The following is a 16,679-nucleotide window of genomic DNA, read 5'->3' on the forward strand; positions in this document are numbered from 1 at the left end:
ATCATAGGCTTGCTCAAGTTCTACTTCTCCACTACTAAAATCAAATGCATGCATAAATCAAGAGAATTTTATTAAAGGTTAAAATGGGGTTGAGGTGTATGGATGAGTATGGAAAAGAGAGGCTAAACACCCAAAAATTTAAAAGAGCACTAGCTAAATAAAAACTATACTAAGGAAACATAACTGAATTTAAAACAGAAAAATTAAAAATAAAGCAAGAAAAACACAACACAAAGATGAGAGCTAAATTTTATTTTTCTTCTTCACTTTTTTATTTTTTGTTATTGCTTTGCTCCTTTTCTTTTTCTCTTTACAGTAAAAATAACATATTAAATGAATGCTCCTCCCCCACATTTAAAGTATTGCACATCTCGGGCAACCCCCCAAAATTAAACACAAAATTACAGTGAAACCTGTAATGCCTGACAACTTGCAAGAATCAACGACTGTCCCCACACACTAAGACGAGACTTTTCAGCGTGTTTTGTCCTCACTCGCACACTTCCTTGGAAAACTTCCCAGTAGGTCACCCATCCCAGAATTGCTCCAAGTCAAGTACGCTTAACTGTGGAGTTCTTCCGATCCGGGCTACCGAAAAACAGATGCATCTTGTTAGTATAGGTAGTACCAATTAATTCTTATAAGCCATTCCCAACTGTACCGTCCCATACCAGCACAGTCTCCGGAATCCCTCTCTTTCGGGTGTTGATTCGATTCATTCATGCACCCCCGTCCCTAGAAGCCTGCCAGGAGCCGCTCCTTGTCCATGCCCTTTCGCACCGGCGATCACTTCCCGCCCTCGTCAGCGCCCGGGATGTTACATGCCCACCAGCTTCCGCCTGGTTCGTCCTCGAACCACACTGTACTGGAAGAGAGGCCCTGCTCTGATACCACTTGTAATGTCTGGCAACTTGCAAGGATCAACGACTGTCCCCACACACTAACACGAGACTTTCCAGCGTGTTTTGTCCTCACTCGCACACTTCCTGGGAAAACTTCCCAGGAGGTCACCTATCCCAGAATTGCTCCAAGTCAAGCACGCTTAACTGTGGAGTTCTTCCGATCCGGGCTACCGAAAAGCAGATGCATCTTGTTAGTATAAGTAGTACTAATTAATTCTTATAAGTCATTCCCAACTGTACCGTCCCATACCAGCACAGTCTCTGGAATCCATCTCTTTCGGGTGTTGATTCGATTCATTCATGCACCCCCGTCCCTAGAAGCCTGCCAGAAGCCGCTCCTTGTCCATGCCCTTTCGCACCGGCGATCACTCCCCGCCCTCGTCAGCGCCCGGGATGTTACAAAACCAATGCTCAGCAAATTTTCAGGGTGTGAAATTAATTGATTTTTCACTTTGGCTAGTGATGTGACTAAGAAAAGAATGAGATAAAAAAGCAAAAATGGGCTAACCAAAGGGAATATAATGTAATGGATGACTATTTAGCTAAAGTAGAGAAATAAAAGAATGAGCAATCATATCTATGCATGCAAATAAAAAATGTAATTTAAAAAAGAACAGGAGCAAGTTCTAGAAAACAACAATCAAGAGCATAAGCACAGCACACAAGAAAGAAAGAATGACAGATGATAAGATCCATTCATATAAGCCCAAATTCTCACTAAAGGATATACTAATCACATATCAGCATCACAAAATTAATTACCAAGTCAAGTAATCCAAGAATTAAGAACTCAGCATAACTAGAGTGATCCATCAGAAGTATCAAGTCCAATTCAAACTATGTAAAACTCAACAAGTATCAGGAAGAATAGAATAATCTACTTATTGACCCTACAAACTAAAATTAAAAATTCAAATAAATTAAAAGTAAAGAAAATAGGGAAAAGAACTCCTTGTCCTCCTTAGGGAGGATAAACAGAATCAATCAACTTGATCTCTGCATCTATAGGCTATTGTTGTGGTCCTTTATAGAAAGGCTTCAGACGATGCCCATTCACTGTAAAAGTCTTGTCTGTCTGCTTATCACATACTTCAACTGCACCAAAAGGAAAGATATTAGTAATAACAAAAGGGTCATCCCATCTGGATCTAAGCTTACTAGGCATAACTTTAGACGGAAATTAAACAAGAGAGCATTTTGGCCCATAACAAATTCCTTTCTCATGATCTGCTTATCATGGAATGTTTTTATCTTTTCCTTGTATAAATGTGAACTCTCGTAAGCATCCAATCTACGCTCTTTAAGCTCTTGCAGTTGCAGCTTCCTTTCCACCCCCGACTGGATTAAATTTATGTTTCACTGCTTGACAGCCTAATATGCTTGATGTTCCAACTCTATTGGAAGACGACATGCCTTACCAAAGATAAGCCAATAAGGAGACATCCCAATCAGAGTCTTGTAGATATGCCCATAAAGCATCATCTAGTCTCTTGCTCCAATCCTTGCGGTTAAAGTTAACAGTCTTCTGAAAAACTTGCTTGATCTCTCTATTTGAGACTTCAGCTTGGCCATTGGTCTGTGGGTGATAGGTTGTGGCATCTTTATGAATAACTCCATACTTTCGCAGTAGAGTCACCATGCTCCGGTTGCAAAAGTAAGAGCCTTAGTCACTGATAATGGCTCTAGGAAAACTAAACCTGCAGAAAATGTGAGACGAACAAAATCTACAACACAGTAGAATCATCAGTATGGGTGACTTTCATCTCAACCCATTTAGATACATAATCCACAACCAGCAATATGTATGTAAAGCCAAAAGAAACAAGAAAAAGACCTATAAAGTCAATACCCCAAACATCAAAGATTTCACATAAAAGTATAGGATGTTGGGGCATTTGATGTCTACGGAAAATACTTCCTCCCCTTTGACAGTTATCACATTATTTACAAAAGAAAGATGCATCATGGAACAATCAAGGCCAAAATAAACCAGAATCTAATATCTTTCTAGCAGTTCTTTGGGGTCCAAAATGACCACCATACGCAGATGCATGATAAAATTGCATGACTGACTGAAACTCAGTATCCCGAAGATAGTATTTGAATTCACATGTGTAAGTGATCATTTTTAGCTTTTTTTGTGTTGTCAAGCTCCACAACACTGCAAAATGCAAATGGTCTCTTTGAGTTTTCTTTTTCTTTTAATTTGGGATGCTTATGATGCAGCCTTTTACTAATTTCAACCAACTTTTAAGAATATTTGTGAGTTCTACAATGAAATCCTATATTTTTCATCTTAATCCTAGCCTTGTATTCTCTCGTATACTCACATAACCTATACTTTGAATGGATTTTTTAAATCAGGATTTGATATCAATTGAACTAAATAACATTTAGGTGAATCCTTAATCCTACAGTTACAGCTGAATGATTATTGTCGCTGACGTTAAAAGTCCTTTTCGATTCTCCAGAGTTGTAACCTCTGTTAATCTTTGTTAATCTTTGCGTCCTCGAAATCTTGTGAGCCTTCAAAGTTTTTAAAGGAGCCTCTAGTTGCATAACAACTGATACCCTAATCTATAACAACATTGTTAATCGCTGCATTGCAGAAATCTTGTGACCCTTCTCCGTAGTTGTTAAACGAGTCCACAGTTATTAAGCAAAGTAGCTCACTATTGCCACCAAAATCATTGAGGGTGGAACTAATAGCTATAACAAGACACTGTTGCGAACTACTAGTAGTGGAAGTACTGAGGTTGCTATACCTTTGTGGTTGTCATGTTTAGAGTTATCATTGTCCCTCCTGCCATGTTGCTTCGTTTTCTTCTTTGATGTGGAATCTGGGATACTGTTATAGGAAATAACTAGGTGCTAGTGGAAGATTAGTGTAACACCCCGTTCTAGAACCGGTTTGTTAACATCACATTATGATATTAAGCGCAGTTACAATCACATGGGTTCAATTAAAATCCGGTTAAATTTTTCATTTTAAAACATGCCGAATTTATAATGCCTAATTACGTGATCATAACATATTACATTGCGGAATAAAATAAATTAAGCTTAACATCATACTTTTATATCCTTAGACCAAATGTTATTAAATATCTTCTTCTAATCGTTAGCTACGCGTGGCTTCGAACCGTGCCACGTTTGGAGCACTGTAGCCCAAGTTATGACAATTTGAAGCAACACAAGAGGGTGTTGAACACAGGCCCCACGCGCTTCAGCGCGCTACCGGGCGCTCAAGCGCGCGTTATCGGGCGCTAAAGCCTCCATCTGGGCGCTTAAGCGCACGGAGGCAGAAAGCATCAGGTCTTTCAGTGTAGATGGGCGCTTCAGCGCGCACCAGGGCGCTCAAGCGCGATATCCTGGGCGCTTAAGCCCCCATTTGGGACGTTTTAGCGCGCAGAGACAGAAGCATCTCCTCCTTCAGTGGCTAAGGGCGCTCAAGCGCGAACCAGGGCGCTCAAGCGCGCAACCCTGGGCGCTTAAGCCCCCACTCTGGGCGCTAAAGCCCGCGGAGGCCGTAAGCATCCCATCTTTCCGCAGCGAAGGGCGCTCAAGCGCGCAATCCTGGGCGCTTAAGCCCCCACTTTGGGCGCTCCGGCGCAAGGAGACAGAGAACATTAGCTCTCACAGGGGAAGCAGGGCGCTCGAGCACGCTCCTGGACGCTGGAGCGCGCTGTCAGGGAATTCTCCCTCTCTCATTTCTCAAGTCTAAAACTAGGGAAAAGGGCATCCCCATGGCAAGCCTCAATGGATTAACCCTCTCATCATGGATTATACTAAAATTTGGGCAGCATAACCTTTGTTTTCTCAACATTCCCCAATTTAGCACTAGGTATATAATCAAGTTTTCCAGCTCAACAATCCAATACATAATGAGCATGCATATAATGAACTTAAGGTAATCATCAATTACAAATCATGTTCATTACAATTTATGGAACTTAGCTTACAAAACACTATGATCACTCCCTTGACTCTCTTCAACAAAGAGATAACCAAAGGCATGAGCATAGGCTAAGTCCATTCCAAATAAACAGAACATACATCTATCAATTGTCTATTAATTACAATCCTATACATGTGAGCTACAAAACAACATGTATAATATCAAAATACAGGATCCTCATGCATCACTACTAGTCTAAGTATGGCCACTTGCCACTGGTGGCTCCTGCAGCATCCTTACCTGAAAGGGGGTCCCCATAACACGGGGTGAGATATACGAATATATCCAGTAAACCAGGGGTCCTTGGAGCATCTCTCCACCCCACAGTTCCATACCAGTGTAATAGCAATAACAATAATAATGCAGTAAATACATATCTATGCAAAGTGCAATAACATCTCCAGGAGAAATCCTGCGAGCTCTCAAGCTGTCCTAAGGAAACTCAGATGCAAATAGTCCTACTGGCCAGCTAACTACCAAGTATGGTTTACGCATCGTCATGCAACATACCACATAGGGAAACACCATCCTATGCCACACCAAATGCATACACATACGTATAACAAAGCATTACACTATTTCATTGCATTTATATACACTATAATTACCACTACCCTTTCAGGGCTTGGTGGAACAATCAAGGGAATTACACCCAAGGTCCGAAGGCTTACCTCAAGCTTCTGTCAACCTATATTCTCCACCAACAGGTTCGACAACCAATTGCAATAATCCACTTTCCAAACAAAACCTACACAAGGTTTAATGCAATTTAAAACATATTGCATCCAAAGTGTCTCATAATTACCAACCACAACTCAATCATGCCACAACTAAAGCATGGACTCACTTATTCCGATGAGCTAATCAAGCTCCATAGCTTGCTCCAATGGTTGATCACTCAAGGTTGGTCCAAATGCCTCAATTCTAGACATCACATGGACACAATAATTATTCAACCAACCAATGACCATAATTGCAAGAAAACTCACAACCAAGTATCATATTCTTGCAATATTCATAGTATAGTCATATAACTATCTAAGCTCATTTTCACCGATTAATCATCATTCCTAGCATTTCTCATAACATACGCTAAGCTACAATACGCCTAGAACATAGCCAATCTATCAATATTTCATAAAAACCCTAAAACACTATTCATTAAAAACCCTAAATCATGGAATTTCCAAGAGAGCAAGGTTCAAGGGTTAGAATCTTACCACCAATGGTCACACAACCAAGGATTGATGGCTCCTCAAGCTTCAATGGAGGTTGAAGCTCTCAAACACCTCAATTTCTCCAATGGGCCGAATTTTTGGAGGATGATATCCCACTCCACAATGCTCCCCACTAAAAACTAAGCTAGGATTATGAAAGAAGAGAAGATTTGGAGTGGTTTAGGCTTTGGAATGAGTTGATTCGGCCAAGGTTTGCTCACTCCATGGTTTCCCCTTCTTCTTCCCTTTTCTCCCTCTCCTCCCTTCTTTCTTTTCTTCTCTGATGCTGGTTCGACGGGGAAATGAGGGGCTTGGGTTCTTTTTTTTTGTTTTATGCCACTTAACCTTATGTTAAATGGTTTTAAGTGGGTATCGGTTCATCTATCTATTTAACTCCAATAATTACCAAACTTCACCCAAAAGTCTGGAATATTATTCTAGGAACATTTTCACTTTTATTTTTATATTTTGGGTACTTTTGCCTACACCCATTTATACCCCTTAATTTTTACTGAGTACACTTTTTAACTCCAAAGTGACTCAAATTCATTTAATTAAGCCTTATACTTAATTTTACTCACTAAAACATGTTTAATTATTTAATTACATGTAATTTGCTAATTAATTGGGTTAGGACTATTATAATTAGGAAGGGTGAGAATTTATTGAGTTGAAAAATGCTGCATTAAATGAGAGCGGGATTAGCCCCGTGCATGTCAGTTACAGGACTAATGATGTGGCAAAGAGAGACGCACAACAAACATGCGGGATTGGCTGGCGTGGTATTGAGGGAAGCACAATAAACATGTGAAACTGGATGATGTGGCAAAAGTGACACATAAAGTACGTGCGGAAGTCATGACGTGGCACTAAATCTCATATTAATAAGATGCGGGATTGATCAACATGCTTTGACTGTGATGGAATCTTTTTCGTTGCGGATTAACTAGGCGATTCTTTTAATGAATTGCACTAGTACAATCATTTTTCCATCTGATTACTTATGTATGTTGCTTAATCTTTATTTTTGTCACTATTCGAGTGGTGATTTCTTTCTAGTAAGATTAGTGTGCATTCAAAGATACGTCTTGTTGGATTATCGCGTTTTTTAGATTTCAGACAATTATTTTCAACATGATGGAAGCAAAAGAAAGCAACAACTCAGTGGATAGGTCCAAAACAAGAAAAAATGTTTGTCCTTTTAAAGGAAAGTCATTTTAGTTAAAACTGATATTTTTTATTTAATATTTAAATTAAAAAAATTTCACTTTTTTTCCACCATGATTTATATTTCTCTAATCATACAAAGTAAAATGACAATTTTCTATATCCTTTAAAATAACAAATATTAATCCCCAAAACAATCACCCCTCCAAATTACTTGCCAAGGTGAAATATTGAAATGCTAATTTAAATTTTCAACCTTTTCAAAATTTATAAATTAATATTATGATTAAAAGTTGATTTTTTATTATATTTAATATGCCTTAGATTATGGTTTATAATCTGTCTTTTCCGTGGATAATTTTTTTGTAATTTAAGTGAATCTAATATATTTTTTTTCATTTGTTCCAACCGTGACAAACAAGAAATCAAATATGTGTGATGACTGATGAGTGATCTGCCATGTGCGAAGGATTAGCAGCCAAAAACGCACCTCTTCATTTTTTCAGACCAAATCAGCAAGCCCATAGGGAGAGTGAGAGTCACAATTATCAAATTATTTTTTCGATACTCAAGCAAGTGGCAACTCCCCAACCGCCACGATGTATTTATCTTGCGCCATGCCCATTCCTCATGACTCTATTTTGTTAAATTCCACTTTTGCCCCCACTCCCATTTCAGAGCCTCGCCGCGCATCCCAATCCCAACGTTCTCCTCGTTTTCTTTGCTTCTCTTCTTCGTTAGGTACTCCCCCTCCTACTCTCTCTCTCTCTCTCTCTCTCTCTCTCTCTCTCTCATTTTTTTCTTCTGCCATGTGAATTCTCATCCACGTTTTCGATGCGCTTTGCTAGAAACTAATCACCTCCAAAATTCTGAGGATTAACTTTCGATTACTTTTACGACGATTCCGTGATCTAATAGTGATGGTGACTCGTTAATTAGTATTCGTTTATGAAAAATTGTTCGTTTCCGGTCATGTAGGAATTAATGGCGCCACTGCTGTTGATCTAGCTCTTTTTGAAATGTAGTAGAATCGTCGTCTCAGTTTTTACTTTCTTTACTAATGATTGACGAACATTCAAATTTTCTTGAAATCAACCTGTCTTCTTCTTCTTTTTAAGCTTGTTCTTTTATTTCATTAATGTTAATAATATATCAAATCCTATAGTCATCTTTGGGCGTTATTGTTGTATGTTCCATGATTCTTGGCGCGTAATCTTGGATCTGCAGTGTTCCTCATTGTTGCTGTTCTGTGTGTTGAGAATATAGAATCTTCTTGTGTGACTTTATGTGATCTTTTTATGCTTGCAAATGTTTGGTACTTTACATCTTTAGGTACAAATACTTATAAGCAAACTTGTGTGTGGTAGAGCCATTCTTGTCTTGTTCAAGGAGACAAGATATAGGCGTGAAGTTTTGCTTATACTCACTACTGGTTTAGTCATTACTTCATCAGTCACACTTTCTTGATGGCTTTTCTTTCATGTCACTGCAGATATGGATACTGCTGCAGGTCAAAGTCTTTATCCATTGCACCGTTGTAAAACTCTTCACCTGGTTTGTGGCAACTTTATGCTTGAAGCAGATTCTTGTTCTTTTTGTTTCCCTTATGATATGAAAATTATATTTGTTCCGTGTAACGTGGCTTAAATTTCTTTTCCCTACATACGTTTGAAATGTAATCCTAAAGCTTTTACTCACCTGTGATTTGTAACTTGTTATATTGACTGATGTTACCTACTTATCTCATTCTGCCTGATATTATAAAATGAAGTTTTAATCTAAACCCTGATGTTCAAGAAGATTAGGAAGTGCATGAAATTTAGATGATGTGGGTCAAAATTCCATTATATTTTAAGGGTGAAATGAATTATCAGATAAGTATAGGGATTCGTAGCTTGTGTATTGGAGTATATTGTGCTTTGGTTCTTGAGAAGATCATTTGCTTACTTTCAACAGTATTAAGGTCTTATCCAAGCTTGTACACAGGTTAGACATGCCCAAGGATTCCACAATGTAGAAGGAGAGAAGAACAATGATGCATACTTGTCTTACGATCTTTTTGATGCAAACCTAACCCCTCTCGGCTGGAAGCAGGTAATTGCCAGTCAAATTAATTGCTGTCATTCAGGATAGACTTTGTGTTTTGCAGAATTCTTGAGGTGTTTACACTTATAAAAGGGAAACATGGTGCTATAAAGCTCCTGCAAGGCGTAGGGCCCATGGAAGAGTCAGACTCATTAAGTGGGTATATAATAATAGGATGTCTTAGCTGATTACATGATTCAAACTTGAGACCTTTGGGTCACATGGCGACAACACCAACCGTTTTGCCAAGATTTTCTGTAGTGATTGGTATTGGTGTTATGCCTTCATATTCTCATAATTTGTTTCTCTTATCAAACAGTGATTATCTCATTCTGGCATAGATCTATCTCTAGCTAGTTCTTTCCCTTTTTTTTCCTGGTTAATTTTTTGTTATTTAAACATCATGGTCGAATATTTGTGTCTCTATGACAGGTTGATAATCTGAGAGAACATGTTAAGGGAAGCGGTCTTTCCAAAAGAATTGAACTAGTTATTGCTTCCCCCTTGTTAAGGTATAACTTCATTGTGATTTAGAATTCTCCTGAGACGTTTACTAGCCTCATTTTTTTCAAGAGTTGTTTCTTCTTTTACTGCTTTCCATTAAAATTGCTTATCTGACCAAGGTCTTAAAGATTTATTGTAATATACCAGATAGGCTGATAGAGATATGTACAGGTGGTGTGAGTTGAAACGAGACATGTTATGACGTGAGGGTATATACATCTGGTAACTTAAAAGATAGCAGAATTGGATTCGAATGAACATACATAAAACAACAGAAATTGAATATGATTTTTTAAAGCTGCTTTGTTTTTCTGATTGTTAGTGGATGATGCAACATATTTTATGACTCTTGACCAAAATCCAACAGAACACAGATACTCAGAGAATATCTGACATTACTTTTTGAATTATATATTGTGTTTGCTAGTCTATTATGTAGATGTATATATTTGTTATATGTCTAACATCTATTATTTAATGTCTTTCAAATATGAGTGCACTATGCTTCTTAATAAATGGTTTATAATTTCTTTTTAAATTCTGAAAAGAAAGAAAAACTGGAAACGACACATTTGTGAACAGATCATCCTACCCATATAGTTTTATTTTCAATATGGGGGATATTTACTTATAATAAGTATTGATCTTGATTTGGAGTTAATCCTTTTAGTATACACTAGGAATTTTTTAAACGTATTTTTGTGGAGTTGTACACTTGTACTGCTATTTGCACAGAATAAATGTTTTGTATATTAGTGAACAAACAGGAGTATTTATTTAGTTTGGGAGGAGCGTCATCATAAGTTAAAATTGCTAATTATTGTATTACAGGACCATGCAAACAGCCGTTGGAGTCTTTGGTGGTGAAGCATACTCTGATGGGATTAATGTACCTCCTCTGATGAATGACAATGTGGGAGATAGTGGTCGTCATGCAATTTCTAGTCTGTATTCCCCACCATTTTTAGCAGTAGAGCTTTGCCGAGAGCATTTGGTATATAATGATGATGATTTTATAGCTTTGAAGTTTGGATGATTGAATTAACTAATTGTATCAATCATTCCTTTGCTTTCTTCAATTCTCTTAGTTCCTATCTCTGCTTGTTTTTTTTCCCCTCTTAAAAGCTTCAAGAGGGCATAGCATCAGTTATTTGAAAATATACCAGATGAATTACTTAAATTACATGGCTGTCTACCTTGCCATCTTGAAACCTGCTTTCCAGCTTATTTAGGAAACTGATGTCAGGTCTTGTCGCTCATTTGCTGTTTGTTTGCTTGTTGAATTCAATATAATCATTACATCAGCTTCTTGAGGAGCTGCTGTAAGGTCATACTTGCCTGTCCCAACTTTAGCCCATTTTATTTTTGTTCCTTAATCCAATTCACTTCATTTTGTTATATCTTTAACCGAGTTTCCGGAGTCTTGTTAATAGTCTGAAGTTCGTTGATTCACTGCAGGATGAGGACATGAGGTGTGTGGTGGGCTGTTGGCTCCTTCATATTGCTTTATATTTTGACTGTATTGATTTTCAAATATTCCCTTTTTATTTCATTGAACAATTGGTGGAGGTCACTGGTTTTCAGCTTTTACGTGGCCTATGAACTTGTAGCTAGTGACTAGATTAGATTAGGTTATGATGAGCGGAAAGGAGTTTCAAAATTGAGCGTGTGGTATCTTTTACATCCTCTCCTGCTGTTTTTAATTTCATTTCATTAAGCTTTTCTGTAATGCTTGCTTCTTCTTCTTTTTTTGTAATCCAGGGGGTGCATCCTTGTGATAAGAGAAGAAGCATCACCGAGTACAAAAAGATGTTTCCAGCAATTAATTTTTCACTGGTACGTGATCTATTTTGATTAGCTCATAATATGCACTAACAGCTGTTGCGATTAAGTTTGTTCTGATGCATTTGTTGCTAGAAGATAATCGAAATTTGTTTAGATGGGATTTATGCTTGGTATAAATTGTGTTTAGATAGAAAATGATGAAGACATTTTGTGGAAACCTGACACTAGAGAGGAGAATGAAGAAGTTGCTGCCAGGGGGCTGAAATTTTTGGAATGGTGAGTGTGATTAAATAATTTATGTTTCCTGTCAATGACTATGAATAGTTGACAAGAATAATCTTATCATTGAAAAGTAGGGAGAGCCAAAGAGGTTTGAGCGTTCTGAATTGGAAGGTTCATATTGGTTGGATAAGGTTGCCTTTTTGACTATTTTGCACTTACTGTGATAATTTCAGAGACATTCAGACGATGCATGTGGTTGCACAATTTGATTTTTAATTTTCCAGTGTGCTGTTGTATGGTATCTGAAGCACATGTTTACACTAATCCATTAGGATTATATATTGGTGGTTTCAAATTTTAAGAAGGTATTTTGACAAGCATTTGCCGCAATAGGACTTTATGAACCTTAAACCTATTAATGGATAAGAACACATTCTAATCACAAGTTTGGGATGAAGCTAATGTTGGTGTTCATGTTAAAATTTACAGGATGTTTCTCACCTACCATTGTGTAAAAATGTTAAGGAAAATTACTATGCAAATGATATCTCTTGTGAAACATATGGCTGCAAGCCTATAACCAAAGATCTGATATTTTCTTTTCACATTTCCTTAATTGGTCCAGGTTGTGGACGCGTAAAGAAAAGGAGATAGCTGTTGTTAGCCACAGCGGTTTTCTGTTTCATACCCTAAGTGCGTTTGGAAATGATTGCCATCCAACTGTGAAGAGTGAAATCTGCACACAGTAAGTATTCCTCTGGAGGGATTGCCTTATCTTTTTTATGAACAAAAAGAATAATAATAAAGGAGCTTTTTGTTTTCTTTTTAAAAAAAAATTATGTAATGAGCGTTGAAGGACCTTTGAAATTTGAATCCTTTAAGAAAAAATAAGAAATATAGAGGACTTTAATTTATTTACAGTTTCACTGTTAAAAAGTTTTACATTATTATCCAATGATATAATGTGATATCATTTAATGAATTTGACGGTACTTGAAATGTCAAACTCATTAAATAATGTAACAACTCATCACTGGTTAGCACTTTAAAACTTTTTTACATTATCAATAATCAAATATTAAGCTACTAGGATTGATCTAATGGTGAGAGATTTAGGTAGTCTGTATTAGGTTGTGTTCAATTTCCACTTGTATATATATAAAAATAAAGTAATCAAAATTAAATTTAATATAAAATGGAAAAAGATCATGGCTTCATGATATATTGTTCGATTATAATTCAGGTCAAGTATGCTCATCTGACTACTTTTGATATATTGAGTATTGACTAATATTTTCATATCTATCTTTTTTTTTCTGCATTTATTTAATAATCTTCACTGCACGTTTGAAAAATTTACGTAGGAAAAAAATAAAAAAGGAGGGAATTGCACTTGAGGGATATTCTTACTCAACATTGTTGAACAACATAATGTAAATTTTTTAAAACTTAGGGTTAATTTGTTGTTCCCTTAAAATTGGAGGTGAAAAGTAGTTTTGTACAAAAATTTGTATGAAAAACTTTTCTCTGAACTAATTAGTAAAATTTTGCGTTTCTTTTTGAACAGCTTTGCTAATTGTGAGCTACGTTCAGTGGTTATCGTTGATAGAAGGTGACCATTTTATTTACTGAACTTAAACTCAAGGTTCTGCTGAAAATTCACTTTTGAGCTTCGTTTTTGCAGTATGATTGGATCAGATGAGTCCTCTACCAACTATCCTGGCAAAATTCCACACGGCCTTGACCTTCCTAGCGATGTTGCTGACGAGAAACTTCCTGGGAATGGGCACGCAAAGTAATAGTTCCCTGCGTAATAACTGACAGTATGTTACATGAGAAAATTTTCTTCGGTTATGTGATTTCCTAATTGCTTTTATTGGTTTTACCGACGCCAAACACAGCTAGGTGCCAACTTTTTAGGATGAAAAAAAGGACGATGACAACTAATACTGTGTTTTAGCATTCATTAATGGCTATCAATTTTATGAATGAAAAATAGACATTATTTTCTTTTTCATTCCCGGTTCACGCCTTCTCATGATATATTCTTAACCTCTGACCCCTTTTCACCACAGAGAAATATCATTATGAAAGTCTGATCCTTGGTAAAACTAAATTTGAGATCGTGGATTAAGAAATTCAATAAATTGTATATTTTTTGGGCTTGTTCGGCTTTCAACATGCGAAAATAAACCACTTTATACTGATTTTGTGACAAAACATAGACAGGAGTTTGTTTTTGGGGAAAAAGAAATATAATGTCACTGAAAAATTGTTAGGTTATATCATAGAGATATAGATTGTGGGACCAACACTTATTTTGTTTTTTAAAACAAAACAACTGTGATTCTTTCAATCTCTATAACATAACTTAACAACTTTCCTTATAATATTATACTTCTATTTCCCTTGTTTTTATATATATTTTCTTTTAAACATTAACAGGGGTATCTTTGTTTAGTTAGAGTTGGAAGTGAGTCAAGCCAGCTTGTGATCATACTCCTTATTCAATTCATTAAAAACTTGGTGAACTACAATTTTTGACTTGTTTATAAATTGTGAGCTAGATCAATATAAAAGTTATAATCATTTTTTAATAATAACACGAATAATGCTTTATTTTAATATGAATTAAAATTTAGTTTATTTTTTGGGAAATATAAGAATCATGTTGCAGGAATGACACTGTTCATTCCTGCAACAAGGATCTGTGTCCGTATCTTAAGGATACGGCGTTGTATCCTGATTTTGGTCTGACTTTTTTTTTTAAGCGTGGGACCCACACTTGATTTGTGTGTGCAGGAAAGTGGTCTAGTCATGTCACATGACAAAAAGCGAACCCTTATTTTTTTGGTAGAAACATTTAGTTTTATTTTTGATTTGATTAAAGGGTTAAATGTTTTTGCTTTTGTTGAAAAATAAAATTTCTGTCACATTTGCATAAAAAAATGGAGGAAAAAGTGTCTATCATTTAAAATTACACAACTTACATCCTTTCACTCTCACAAAGAAGCGGGACCCACACCTTTATTTTTTTTGTCAACTCTCTCTCCTACTTTATCTATCTCTTTCTCTCTCTTAAAATGACACAACTTTACATCCTTTAAAATTATACACAATTTTCCCAAAAATGGGTGGGTCTCGTTATAGAAAGAAAATATTAATGGAAGTCACTAACTTTCATGTGAGTATAGCTAAAGCATAAACATTTTTCACTTGATTAAATTATCTTTTAACTGGACTTGTGTGGAAAAAATACATAACGTTACTGCATTAAAATTTTGAACTTAAATACTACCCAAAAATTGAACTTAAATACTAACCAAAAATAAATAAACTTAATTTTTAATTTTTTTTTTTTTAGAAAATAGGTCTTATCAAATGAGTTTATTTATTTATTTTTGAAAACCAAAAAACAATTTTTAAAAACAGTATTTATACAAAAAAAAAAAACAGTATTTAAACAGGGCTTAGTTTTAAAAGATAGCACTTTTTTTTTCTGGCTCCAGAAGTGGAGAGACATCAATTGGATCTTTCATAGATAACAACTCCATACAATGATCTTTTAAAACCTACGAATGAAAATCACAAGTCAGAGGAATAATGTAATGTTTTCCTTGAAAAATACCCAGAAATAAAAATCAAAAGTATAAATTCATTACAACAGTGACAAGCTTGTAGAGGGTACCGGAGGAAAGTAGTTCTAAAGCATGAAAACACCGGTTGATGTAAATGTAGTCTTAAACTTGACAACGGTAAACAACGACTATCATTAAGTGAACTGTTCTAACTCTGTTACTTTTTGCTTTTGGTTTTCAGGAGTGTCCAACAACATTACCATATTATTTTGCTTCTCATAAGTTGAGTAGCCTCTGTCCTCTGCCATTATGTTTTACATTTGACAATAAAAAGCATGTTATTCAGACCCCTGAACTCATGCACATGCTTAAATTCAAGCATACTTTATTTGCAAAGCACCAGGGTAGTACCAGGCATGAATAAGTAGTTGTTCAAAGGCTCGGGATAATATATTATTTTGGAATGAAATATCCCAAATCAAAAAAAAAATTAATCTCTTCAAGCCAGGATTATGTCTCTTTATATACCTGTGTAACTATCAAATCTAAACTCCTAATCACCTAAAATCTTTTTTAGCAACAATACATGCAATGCAAAATGATCCAACGCAGGAATAGTTGACCTTCAAATCAAATCAAACAAGCAAAACAAATTCGGACGCAGAGAGAAACCAAACCTATACTGCTTCACTACAGAAATGGAACAAACCTCAATAGTTTCAGAAGGCTGCAAGTAATCACACACATACGCCCCTGCTAACCATGGTGCAAAGACACTTCTGGGAAATGGAAGAGTACATCCTTTACTGTTAAAAAGTATGATAAATTCAATCAAGTGTGACAAACCAGAGCATCAGAAGCCAAAATAATAAACTATATCAATTATCATTTATGAATTGACGTGATTATCACTTTTATATGTTTATGGTGGCATAGCTCGATCCACGGGAGAAACTATTGCAACCTAATAAAGTTTGAGAATATCTACAAGCATTTCACCCCAAGTAAATAGGATAGACCGTGCGCCCAATAACCCTAGCTAAAGTGGCAAGTCCATTCAGAAAGTGCATGATCCCGGGTTTGAATCCCATTTACACTTAGGGTGTGTTTGGTACAGGAGAAATTTTTTGGTGACCGGGAATCATGATTAATGGGAATTCAATAGAAATTGAGTTTACTTGGAATCTTACGAAAGATGTGTTTGGTTCGCCAAAATATTACCGGGAATACTGGGTAAAAATTACTGATTCCATATTTGGTT

General features: G+C 36.2%; 1 protein-coding gene across 3 annotated transcripts; it reads left to right on the plus strand.

The window, feature by feature from the left end:
- Positions 1 to 6,147: 6,147 nt before the first annotated feature.
- On the plus strand, positions 6,148 to 13,827 carry LOC133296420 (phosphoglycerate mutase-like protein 1). 3 transcript variants are annotated; one of them, XM_061495398.1, is made up of 10 exons: positions 6,148 to 6,166; positions 8,737 to 8,798; positions 9,231 to 9,338; positions 9,762 to 9,841; positions 10,665 to 10,827; positions 11,595 to 11,669; positions 11,806 to 11,894; positions 12,466 to 12,585; positions 13,408 to 13,452; positions 13,525 to 13,827. In XM_061495398.1, the coding sequence occupies exons 1-10, from the start codon at positions 6,163 to 6,165 to the stop codon at positions 13,637 to 13,639; spliced, it is 861 nt and encodes a 286-aa protein (XP_061351382.1). In that variant the 5' UTR covers positions 6,148 to 6,162; the 3' UTR covers positions 13,640 to 13,827. The 3 variants fall into 3 exon arrangements, with proteins under 3 accessions (XP_061351382.1, XP_061351381.1, XP_061351380.1); XM_061495397.1 differs by lacking the exon at positions 6,148 to 6,166 and adding an exon at positions 7,693 to 7,991 and having other exon boundaries at positions 8,731 to 8,798; XM_061495396.1 differs by lacking the exon at positions 6,148 to 6,166 and adding an exon at positions 7,695 to 7,985.
- The last annotated feature ends 2,852 nt before the right edge of the window (positions 13,828 to 16,679 follow it).

This window comes from Gastrolobium bilobum, unplaced genomic scaffold (assembly GCF_033153095.1).
Source record: "Gastrolobium bilobum isolate Gb01-03AN ecotype WA unplaced genomic scaffold, APGP_CSIRO_Gbil_v1 utg9238, whole genome shotgun sequence".
NCBI lineage: Eukaryota > Viridiplantae > Streptophyta > Magnoliopsida > Fabales > Fabaceae > Gastrolobium > Gastrolobium bilobum.

What these genes read in the sequence shown, in the direction of transcription:
- LOC133296420 (XM_061495397.1), top strand. Translation starts at nt 7,844, where the DNA reads ATGTATTTATCTTGCGCCATGCCCATTCCTCATGACTCTATTTTGTTA. An exon ending in CTCTTCTTCGTTAGGTACTC is followed by an intron (nt 7,992 to 8,730) that starts CCCCTCCTACTC and finishes TCTTTCATGTCA; the next exon opens with CTGCAGATATGGATACTGCT. An exon ending in CAGCAATTAATTTTTCACTG is followed by an intron (nt 11,670 to 11,805) that starts GTACGTGATCTA and finishes AATTGTGTTTAG; the next exon opens with ATAGAAAATGATGAAGACAT.